The sequence below is a fragment of the Carassius gibelio genome, chromosome A4, assembly GCF_023724105.1.
Source record: "Carassius gibelio isolate Cgi1373 ecotype wild population from Czech Republic chromosome A4, carGib1.2-hapl.c, whole genome shotgun sequence".
NCBI lineage: Eukaryota > Metazoa > Chordata > Actinopteri > Cypriniformes > Cyprinidae > Carassius > Carassius gibelio.
Genome location: NC_068374.1, coordinates 35,410,828 through 35,423,040, shown reverse-complemented (window position 1 = coordinate 35,423,040; position 12,213 = coordinate 35,410,828). Strand labels below are relative to the sequence as shown.

Below are 12,213 nucleotides of genomic sequence, written 5' to 3'. Positions count from 1 at the left end.
GGCTAGGAAATGTATTAAGAAAGTAAATAGAGTTGGTTTTGATTTCATGTTGACTTTAAACACAAGTGTGCCGAGAATCAGCCAGTGAGTGACGCTCATCATAACAGACAGTAATTTTGATATTTTGTAAACAGGTTGAGCTTTAAATTATTCCACAGAAAATCACCTCACAGCCTCCGGCTAAATGATGTAAGGTGTTCTGTCAAAAATCTGATATGTGTGCAGAAAGCATTCATAAACACATGATGCACTGTGAATGTGACTTTTTTTTTTTAAACCGTGTTAAGCAAACAAGCATAATTTGTATTTTCTTATAAATCCATGAAGTCAGCATAAAATTAAATTACACTTTTTTTCCCAACCAGTCTTACAGAGGCATTACTCTCTTTATGCTATCTCCATTAGCCTCTTGGGTAAAATCTGCTCTGCATTTCTTCTTGCATCCTATTTCTTTGACAAATGTGTTTATTTTCTTTAAATATTTGACTGCAGAACGCCAGGACTGACCAATCACGATCCAGTATTCCAGAGAGCAGCATAATAATAAAGTGCTGCAGAGATGGTGTATATTTGTATAGGTGAAAATGTGGACTCTATTTAATTTTTTTGGAATGTATTTTTAAATTCCTGAAATTAGCTCAAGAAATCTTCACTTTTTTTATTCTACAACATAAAATGAGTCAGTAACACCCACAGACTGTATGGGAACACCCCACTGCATTTTCTAAAAGCTTTTTGTTTGTCTTGAAAAAGCAGTTGTTAACATGAGACCACCGACCCATCTAATAAAAACATGTCAGAAGAACGTTTAAATTGAGTTATTAAAACATTATTAAGTTGCATGCTAAGCGAACATTCTATTCTATTCAAACATTACTGGAATGTTACTTTTAAATGTTCTCTGAACATTCCGAAATCTAGTTGTTACATTCAAACAAATGTAGCATGAGCTAAAATGTTTCATGTTTCTAGAACATTACTGAAGACCAGATAACTGTGAACAAACATTTTATTAACATTACTGAAAGAACGTTTCTAAGAACATCCCCTGTTAGCTCGGAAACTTATTTACTCAAATAATAGCCACTTGTGTTATAATCATAATCACACTCTCGCAAACTATTCCAACTCAGACTTTCAAGGAAAATGTTTCTGTATTAAGACTGAAAGAGTGTTAAGTCATTGCAGTGTTCTATTTGTTCTGGACATTTGGTTCATTAGCGTGAGAACTGTGGTTGATGAGGAATTAGAGCAGCTTCAGGATAGAGAGAGACGGAGACGAGAAGAGCCTCGTTCTGGATGAGGAACATGCCAAACACATCAGCTTGACTTCTCTGTGTGAGTCTGTGTAAAAGACAGCTGTGGAGATCAGTTAACCTGCAGATGAAGCCGTAATGAGTCACCCTTCTGGGAAAGAGGACGTCCGACCAGTGCAGATGTGACAGAGATCCACAGACGGAAACAGAACGCTAATTAATTCAGAGTCATATTAATAAATACACTGATTACCCTCGTGTCAACAAACGAAAGACCGATCACAGTTTGTGGCGTCTTGATATTTAAAGTCTGAAAAAAATCACACATGCATCAGAGTTATTTTACTTTTTTACAGAAAAAAAAAATCTTCTTTTGTGTTCAGGCAGAAATAAGACACTCATACAGGTTAGAAACAACTTCTTATTTTAGGGTGAACTGTCCCTTTAAGTGTAGTGGTCTTCCTCAGCTAACATGAAGTCAAGATGTTCATGTGTTTCTGAACTGGGCTGCCGAAGCTGAAATATCCACCATCACACATATACATTTATTGTTTTTAAACTGAAAGTTTCATGCAAAAAAAAAAAAGAATGTGCACACACACACACACACACACCTGCACCAGCTGCCAAACTACATCACCTGAGGAGGTTTACAGCACACAACTGCCAACTAACACAGAAAGTCAACTGACTCAAAAATAAAAGCACAGATGAGAACACAAACCAAATAGAGTTCTTGCTCTTCAGGAGACTCGTTTAATATTGTAAAGAAGTTGCTTTCGGACGTAACTGAGAAAAGTTGGTGCAGGATTTCTTTGAAACAGTTTGCACTCAGACATTTTCCAGCAGAAAGACTGAAACATTGTTCTTTGTAAAACATACTCCAACATTTGTTTTATAGACAACATCGAAACATTTTGAACTTATAAAAGTGACTAATTTGAACTGGCTTCATTATCATTATTAGAGCTATTATGGATATATACTAAGATTGGTATGTTTTTTTTTTTTTTTTTACATTTCTTCTGTTGACCAAGGCTGCATTTATTGTATTTAAAAAATGCAATAAAAATGCAGTAAAATTGTGAAAAATCCTTACAACTTAAAATATGTGTTTTCTTTGAGAATACATTACAAAATGTCATTTATTTCTGTGATCGAAGTTGCATTTCCAGCATCATTACCCCAGTCTCCAGTGTCCTTCAGAAATCATTCAAAAGTGGTTTCAGATTACGTTTATGTTTATGAAGTCAAACATATTTTAAGAATAACATCTAACACTAAAGCGGCTTCCTTTAATAAGTTATCTGATGATAATGAAGTATGAGTGAAGTATGTGAGTGATCGGGATTTACTCCAGAAATCTTTCTAGTACGTTTCTTGCCACATCTGACTCTCTCTCTCTCTCTCTCTCTCTCATGTAAACAGATGATTTGACTCCTTATATACGAGCAGAGTCTTTGTTAGGACTCTCCTCCCTCTCTCTCTCTCTCTCTGTCTCTCTCTGTCTCTCTCTCATCCTCCCATCACAGTGTTGGAGGGTTCATCAGTCTCCTCTATAACAGAGCGGAGTCAGTCAGTGCAGGACACACACACACACACACACACACACACTCGTTCAGCTCACAGTGGATTGCTCTTGGTGCTTCTGCTGTGGTCTTGTTACTCCAGACGAGATCATCTCAGAGAAAGTGCAGGACGTAATGCTGAAGCACGCGTTCACCTGGACTCATTGATTTGTTTGTGTGTGTTTGATCGCAGCCTGGAAACTTTGAGGAGAAACTTTGGGCTCTGTCTGACGGGACAGAAGAGACGGAGACACAGGCATCATTGTGAGTGAGTACGCTTCTCTCCTGTTGCTCATCATGGGCGCTTGTTGTGGCTCAGAGGACTTGCTGGAATTCGGCTTTTCTCTCCAACATGTTGAACTGGTTTAAGTTCTTCTTCAGCATGGGGTGGGAGAAAAAAACTCCTCGTGTAGATGATTAAATATGAGCTATTGGCATTGATGGTTCTGTGAAGAACCCTGGAGCATTTGTGTTTCACAAAATGTTCTTTCTAGAAGAAAAAAAGTTATTGAAAAAAAAAAGGTTTTTATACCCTCTGGTGCTCTTTGGTCATTTTTTGACCTAAATTTATTTTTTTTATTTTTTTTTAGTTTTTGTGACTTGCAGTATGAACCCTCACACATGCAAAAAAAAAAAAATCATATATATATATATATGATTGGAAAAGGAATGACTGCATTGGAAATGAATGGGAAATGAATTTCATATAGTGGGATCGTGTGGTACTGCACCCAAACTAAATCTCACTAAATCTTTTTTTTTTTTTGAGATATCTTCTTCAAATTTGGTACACAACTCGATTAGATTTATGCTGTTGGTTTTTCCCAGTTTTGAGAAATGTACATTTCATATATAATTTGAAAATAGTTTTATTGTGCAATTTTCAAAAACCTTTTTTTCTTCTTCTTCTACTTTTTCAACTATTTTGAGCTTTTTCACTCTTCCGCAGTTATCTTCCAAGTGTCTTCATTAAAAAGAGACCAAACTTAAGTGTCTGTCCCAAGGCTTTCAAGACATTCAAGAATTACAGTATTGAATAAATCAATAAATAATTCAATACTTTTCACCGCCTCGGTCAACGGTTCACTGAAAGTTCTTTAGGGAATAAGAAATGGTTATATCGCAGAAACCCACTTATTTCAAAGAGTGTGTTTAGTCATTGAAAGTCTGCACATTCCCCTTTAACATCACAGGAAAGAGTTAAATCACACTTTGGAGAAGTGAACAGAATATGCATGAGGTGCGCTGATCTTCATGAACGCAGTGTGTGTGTGTGTGTGTGTGTGTGTGTGTGTCTCAGGTCCAGGGAGGATGAGGACGCTGTGCTCTAGAAGGGTTCTGCAGCGGTGGTTCTTTGCTCTGTTCTTACTGTGTTCACCTGTTCCTCATCACGGCAGGCCGGTCGATGCCCTCAGCAGCCGAATGTAAGTGTCTGTGCTGATTCTTCTGGCATAAACACCAAAATCTTTAGCATGAATATTACTGTTGCTCTTAGAAGTAGTGATCTGAACAAACCTCTGAGTATTAAACTTGAGCTGCATCCTTCTGTGCAATAGATGTTCTTTTTTTATAGAGAAGAGAAGTCAAGTCGATTTTATTTATATGGCATTTTATACAGTATAGACTGCTTCAATGCAGCTTCATGGAGAATAATAGCACAAACTTCATCAATTATGAAACAAATTCAATTTTTATGACAGTAGTGTGTCATTATTCCGCTCTGTTTAGTTCAATGTTGATTCAGTTCAGTTCAATAACTATCACATTCATCCATTATTAAACAAATTCAGTTCTGCTTTAAAGCTGCTGTACGGAAGACAATCGTGTCGTTATTCAACTCGTTTTGGATCAAAAACACGGCACGTCGTAAAATTCATCAATTATGAAGTAAATTCAATTTCAGAAAGCAGATGTATAGTTATTCCTTTCGATTTAGTCCAGAGTTAATTCGGTTTGGTTCAAAAACACTGTCTCTGTTGGTAAATTCATCAATTATGAAAACAGTATCATTATTCAATTATTAGTTCAAAAACAGCATCAGTGTAAAATTAATCAATTATGAAACGTTCAGTTTCAGAAGACAATAGTGTCTCAGTTCACTTTTGATTAAAGTGAACAAGTGTCATGATTCAGCACTGTTTATTTCAACACTAATTCAATTCATCTCAACCTTGTAGAATTTCATCAATTGTGAAACAAATTCTATTCTGCCATAAAACAGTTCTACATGTCATTATTCAGCTCAATTCAGTCCCGTCTTGTTTGAGTTCAGTAAAAAAAAAAAGTGTAAATGTAAAAAAAAATTCATCAATTATGAAGTAGCCTAAATTGAATTTCAGAAAACAGCTGTATAATAATAATATACATAATAATAATAATATAATTAATTTAAATGTATTTCATAATGATTTGGTTTGTTTCAAAAACAAAATGTTGGAAAATTAATCAATTATGAAACAAACTCAATTTCAAAAGATAACAGTATCATTATTCAACTAAGACTTTCAATTCAGTTCATAAATCTATTTAATCTTGTCAAATTTCATCAATTGTGAAACTTCAGTCTTGTTTCAGTTCAGTAAAAAAAAGTCAGTAAAAAAAAAAAAAAATCAATTATGAAACAAATTAGATCTTATTCAATTCAGGTTTGTTCAATGTTAATTTAACTCGCTTCCGGTGCCATTGTTGTGAAATTCCCCAATTATGAAACAAATTCAATAATATCATGAATCAGTTCACTTCAATATATCCAGCTCCAGGTGTGCTAGTACTTTACTAAACAATCAAACTCTGGCAGATAATAAAATGTGTATAAAGGTAATTGAATTAGTTACCCAAAGCTTCTCCAGAGACATGATTCACATTCATGCCGAACGAGAAACAAGCACCTTTTGCATTGCACGCGTGCATGTTCTCAACCGAACGCATAAATCTAGAGATTGTTGCTGTGTGTGCGGCGTTTGGCCGTGATGTGCTGGAAACCGCTCGGGTTTCGTCGATCGTGCCGGGAGGTGTTTTGATATCTGTGTGTTTGCTCAGGGGTTGAGGGCGAGCCACCTGCTGCACGCACAGAGATGCTTTTGTGACAGACGTCTGCAGACGCAGTCCTGATAGCGATTCACCAGAGAGAGAGAGAGAGAGATTGCTGATGCAAAGTTCGGCTGCGGTCCAAGTCAAACAGGCCTCTCCCGCTGGATGGAGTTTATTATACCGAGCCGAGCAAACACGCTTTTATGTCCTGTGAACCCCTCAGCAGGGCCCATGCAAAACATGCTTCTCCAGAGCTTTGGAAAGCCGTGCTCTCCCCCCTGTGCCTGCCAGGACCTCCCTAACTTCATATCAGCTTTTAATGATGTGTGGGTTTGTGAAACATCGCTCATCTGCTGGTTGTTGTGCATTTTGTGCCTCTCTGCTTTCGATCCTCTAATGCAATGACTGTGAGGTTTAGTGCATGTTTGTCCAGGCTTCCTTTAATGCTTTTAATTTCCTCTAATGCTATGCAATTGCAATGTCCCTGATTCACGCGTGGATAAAAGCATCAGCTAAACTAATAAATAGAAATGCAAAAACAAAAAGCATTTATTTAGAGTCAGATCAGCTGCTTTATATAAATGCAGTAACACTTTTGATCCCCATGAGGTGATTTGAGATGCCTGTGCAATGACTGTGACGTTTCGTTCACATATGTATATAACATTTGACATATATGCACATAGAAATATTTTTTAAACAGCTGAAAATGCACTTTGTCAATGATTTGTGAGTCTTTCATTTTAAGCTAAATTATTTGCTTTGTATAATGCATTAAGTATTTTTATAATAGTTGTTTTTATTGATTTATTGGAGATTTTAAAGGTCTAGTTAATAGACAAGTATTGCCGTGTATAACATGCTACTGTAATTCATACAGGTTTAAAACACATGGTGATTTCTCAAAAGTAAGCAAGTAAATGTCAGCGAGCACAACAGGGTTAGACCTCGAGTCCGATGTGATTGGATGACGTTTTGGCCTTTCGCTCTGATTAAACCTCTTCTAGGATGAGCTGCGCTTTGTTTTCGGAGGATAAAGTCTCACATAAATCCAGCTGAAGGTTTCTCTTTCAGCAGCGCTCTCTTTAGCGCTTTGATCGCAGTGATCTCACGGCACACACTTAATAACTAGCTGATGCTGACAAGTCCGGGACAATGCCTCCTACTGGAGTTTGAGTTGAACCCGAGCCAGCCGAGTCTGTGAAGATGAAACACACGGAGCTGGAGATCTTTCAGACCGCATGCATCACAGATGAGGGGGAACGCTCTCTCTCTCTCTCTCTCTCGGCCTCTTGTTTTAATTAAAGCAGCACAAAGCAGCAATTATCTTCAGGTATGCTGAGAAGGCACCGCTGGAAGGATGCCACGCTGAGCGTTTTCTCCTAGAGTGTTTAAAATCAACTCAAAGGAATAACAACATGTATGCATGCGCACATAAACCTCACAACATGTCCACTTCTCAACCTTTATTGAGTGCAACCCAACCGATGCACAAACAGATGACAGATTCTGGCGTTTGGGCTTCCATGGGAAAGGTTTGCTCTCTCAGGACGCTCCTCGCTCGTAAAGCTGTCCCGGTACATTCAGAAAGTAATACGGGGTGACAGAGGAGAGGAGAACACGAGCTGCCAGGAGGCACAGTGTTATTTAGGAGCCGCCGGAGAGGAATAAAGCCACTTTCCAAAGAAAGGAAAACTCATCGTTACACGGCCTGGCACAGAACGATCTCAAGGATCGGTTTAACCAGCCTGGAAACAAAGGGCCGTTTGTGAGCATTATTTACACACACACACACTCACCTGAGCTTCAGTCTGGAGATCTCTGCACTTCTGTTGAGTCTGATCCCTGCTCTATATCATCATGTACTCAATGCTGTTTGCTGATTCATTGTCCTGATGTGACCAGGGTGTGATGCCCTCTGCTGCCCCCTTGTGTTCACGCTTCTGTGTGCACTCGAACCCCAGCGACTGCTGGATGGATGTATTCAAACAGCACTGAATCATGCTTTACTTTGGCTGTGAGATATATATGTTATTTGGCTTTGGATGGAGCCGAGCATCTAAAAGTGCACACGGTAGCAGAGCGACATGCGTCTGACGGGATGATTTAACCTGAGACACAATGGCACCATTAATCAGAGTCATTGCACTGAGTGCGTAAGCTCGGTTTCATCAGCTCGACCTGTGGTTGTTGGCTGCTGCCGCTTTCGGATCATGACAGATTTGATGTACTATGTTTAAAAATGCAGGCGCGTCAGAAAGGGTCCGGTGCGCTGGCCGACAGAGCTTCACATCAGCACTCCTGCTGGTTTGTTTGGGTTTGATCAGGACCTGGAAGCAGAGGTGTTGGACAAGGGCCAGACCTTCTCAAACCTCCTGGATTTAACTAAAAACACATTGAACCGGGGCGACCGTATACAGACGCTCACTGATCACACACTGGATTTAGGTTAAAGGCACGGGGTGTGTGTGTGTGTGTGTGTGTGTGTGGAGCTAATAAAGATTGCAGCAAGCAGAATGATTTCCACACAGTCATACTAACCACAGTTCAAACACATCATTGTATAATTGTGGTCCTCATCAGTATCCAGTAAAAAAAAAAAAAAAAAACTTTAAGATGATAAATGTACTTCAGAAGTTGTATAAGCAAGTAAGAATTGATTCAGGAGAATATTTACGTATTTCTCAACCATTACTGTCCAATTGTTATTTTTAATTGTTAGGCATTCAATCATACGCCTAAAAGAATAAAGAAACACACCATTGCCATTTTTAATTAGAAAAATACACTTATTTGCAATATGTAAACTGACATGCATATATGTGTGTGCGTATTTTTGTATTATTTTATTTTATTATATTTCTTTATTTTTTTATATATTATTCTATTATTTAACTTTTTTAAGTCAAATTTAATTTATATTAATTTTTTTCTTTTTATATATTATAAAATATATTTTTATATATTATTTTTTTAAATATTTTTATGTTATATAATATTATATATTTCTTTTTTATTTATTTCATATATATATATATATATATATATATATATATATATATATAATACAAATATTTATTATTATTATTATTATTATTATATTTTATTTTATTACATTTATTCTTTTATATATATATATATATATATATATATATATATATATTTTTTTTTTTAATGAACAGGAATTTAATGTTATTATTCTATATTTTATATTATTATTTGTTTGTTTGTTTATGTGTTAGTTTTGTTTGCCGCTGTTATTGCATCGATTGCTTTTGGCAGGTTGTTTGTTTTTTTTGAAAATAATAAAAACACAGTTTGCAATCCAATTTATTTCTGTATTCTGAAAAACAGTTTGGATGTCCAATATGAATTAGATTGGGTGGTGCAAAAGTATTTTTTACTGTGTGGATGTATGCTTTCATGTTTCTTGAGATCTGATACTGGTGTGTGTTTCAGGAGGCGCTCGGTGACTCACGCTCAGCTGATGCATGATAAGAGCCGCTCGCTGCAGGAACACAAGAGGCGCTCCTGGCTTCAGGGGCTTCTGGATGAAGTCCACACGGCCGAGATCCGGGACATCCCGCTGCTCAGAGGAGGCGTGGTCAGCAGCGGAGGGGGCGGCGGCCTCACGGTTGCCATTCCAATGGGAGTGGGCGTGTCCATAGGAACCGGAACCGCCCACCCCAAACCAGCTGGAGGCACCAAGAACCTGTCGATCAGCTTCCATCTGGAGGACGAGGAGGGAACCAACCTCCCGCAGGAAACCAACAAGTCCCAAACATACAAGGAGAGCACGCTGAAGGCCATCGGCAAGAGGAAGAAGAAGGGCCGAGCGGGGAAGAGGAGGGAGGGAGAGAAGAGGAAGATGAGGGCTCGATCGCTCCTGGACCAGCACTAAAACACTGTCAGTCTCTGACAACGGTGAATCCTCTCTAACTACTCCTCATCTCAAATACTAACACAACTACGCTAGCATGAGAACATTTAAACTCACGTTTGTCTTAAAACTCTTCAAACTTATGTGCATTTGTAACTGATTGTGAATTTTTGCTTTGATCGCATTCATTCTGAGATAATAACCTTTTAATTCTAGATAAATGCTTTGAGATAATATAGGAAAAAGCATATAGATTTACATGAAATATATCTGATTAAACTAAATATTAAAGATAAACAGCAGTATTTAGCTAAGTACTCTGTGTGTGTGTGTGTTTCTTTTTGTGTGTGTGTGTGTGTGTGTGAGTGTGTGTGTTTCTTTGTGTGTGTGTGTGTGTGTGTGTTTCTTTTTGTGTGTGTGTGTGTGTGTGTGAGTGTGTGTGTTTCTTTGTGTGTGTGTGTGTGTGTGTGTGTGTTTCTTTGTGTGTATGAGTGTGTGTGTGTGTGTGTGTGTGTGTGTGTGTGTGTGTGTTTCTTTGTGTGTTTGTGTGTGTGTGTGTGTGTGTTTCTTTGTGTGTATGTGTGTGTGAGTGTGTGTGTTTGTTTCTTTGTGTGTGTGTGTGAGTGTTTCTTTGTGTGTATGTGTGTGTGTGTGTGTTTCTTTGTGTGTGTCTGTGTGTGTGTGTGTGTGTATGAGTGTAAAGTGAGTGATGAAGAAAAAAAGTGAAAAACTCTAGTTCTAAATATAAAAAAAGCATATAATAGTATATCAATTATATAAAAAGTAATCATGTAAAATAAAATAAAAACATTGACTACAACAACAACAAAAATTGTTACTTCAAAATAAAATAAGCATGAACTAAAATAAAATGTAGACATATGCATTATTGATATTTCTAATTTATTATAATTTGAAGTACTAAAATAAAGTAAAACCAAAAAAATAAAATCAATTAATAAAAAAATAAATAAAACTATTTAGACATATTTAAAAAAAACTAATAAAATTACAAAACCACGCAATAAAATTACTAAAATGTTAACTAAAATAAAAATCAGAAAACATAAAAAATTAACTTAAATATCACTGGTTACTTCACTGCTGCTGAGTAGAAATCAATCTCATTTTCTCTTTTCTCTTTCAGATCCGCGAGGACTTTTGAAGTGAACACCTACATGTTCACACAAACGTGAGAGGAAAATATTTATTGTCTGTAAATATTCCAACGCTCCCGAACAGTGAGGAAGATAAATAACGATACTGTGTTATTACACACATTTGGATCCTTGTGAATACCTTGCTTTGTGTCTTTTATAGTTTTTTCTTTTTATTCTTCTTTTAGGACTATGCCTCTATTACGGTGTCAGAATTCCTGTAATTTATTTTGTTTGAATGGTGTATTTATTTTGTAAATGTATCAAGGTGCTGCTGACCTTCTATATTTTTGTACTATATTGCACTTTAGATGTATGAATATAGAAATATATACAAGTCATTTGTGGTTGAGTTGAATGAAGACTATAGTCACGCTTGTGTTTGCCCACATTCGGATTCGATGTATGTTCAACAGCTTCGCCGTCCATGTTTCTGTGAGTCTGAGCCAAAACCTAGTGAGCTGCCTAACTAGACAGCATCTGAAGGGAGCATGGTTTCATTTATTATTAACGATTTGCATTTATTTGTTACTGTTACAAACTTAAGACCTGTTTCATGTATGTATGACTGACAAATATGTGTCCAAATTAATAGTTTAATAGTTTATTAAACCTGTATAATCATAAATGATTGGATTTTTTATTTTATTTTTTTATTAAAGATGACGGATATTAGATAAAATATTTGTATTTTTATTTTATTTGTATTTTTTTTTTTGATATCTTGCACTTTCTTTTGCAATTCTGAGAAGAAAAAAAAATCTGAATTCTGATTTTATATCTTGCAATTCTTACATTTTTTTTTGAGAATTGCAAGAAAAAAAAAGAAATGTGAAATATAAAGTCAAAGTTATCTTTAAAAAAGTTTATTCCATGGCAGAAACAATACAAAACAGAACTTATATCTCACAATTCAGAAAAAAAAATGTTTTTTTTTTTGTTTTTTTTTACATTTTATCCCGTTTAGTAACGAGCTTCCACAGAATTAAGAGAAATGTCTATTTAAATATATTTCATGCAATACGTAACCAATATTTGTACATTCGCACATTTTGATGCTATTCATCATGTCAGACTCACTAGGTTTTGGCCCCGAGCTTTTGTATTTGTGTTTATTTTGGGTTTCTCTGCTGCTGACCTGGAGGAGCGCCACATCCTCATCATCCTCATCCTCATCCTCATATATCAGCCTCCAGCGCCTCCCTTCAAAACCACAGAAGCATCTGTAAACGACCAGCACACCTTATAGAAGAACTCTTGTTGTTTTGCACTGAGAGAGAGAGAGAGAGAGATCCTGTACTGAATGAATTAAACATCTGACC

The 12,213-nt window shown here is 36.6% G+C and overlaps 1 protein-coding gene across 4 annotated transcripts in view; it reads left to right on the top strand.

Annotated features, from left to right (window-relative positions):
• The window catches only part of LOC127979515 (parathyroid hormone-related protein), an 85,999-nt gene extending 73,786 nt beyond the window's left edge, over window positions 1-12,213 (top strand). The window contains exons 5-8 of one of the 4 annotated variants that reach the window (XM_052585042.1): window positions 3,018-3,092; window positions 4,125-4,248; window positions 9,314-9,778; window positions 10,882-12,213. In XM_052585042.1, the coding sequence (XP_052441002.1) occupies window positions 4,136-4,248; window positions 9,314-9,755 (555 nt within the window). In that variant the 5' untranslated portion in view covers window positions 3,018-3,092; window positions 4,125-4,135 and the 3' untranslated portion in view covers window positions 9,756-9,778; window positions 10,882-12,213. Of the gene's footprint in view, window positions 1-2,832; window positions 3,093-4,124; window positions 4,249-9,313; window positions 9,779-10,881 lie in introns of those variants that run through there. The other 3 variants (XM_052585051.1, XM_052585059.1, XM_052585035.1) reach the window with 3 other exon arrangements.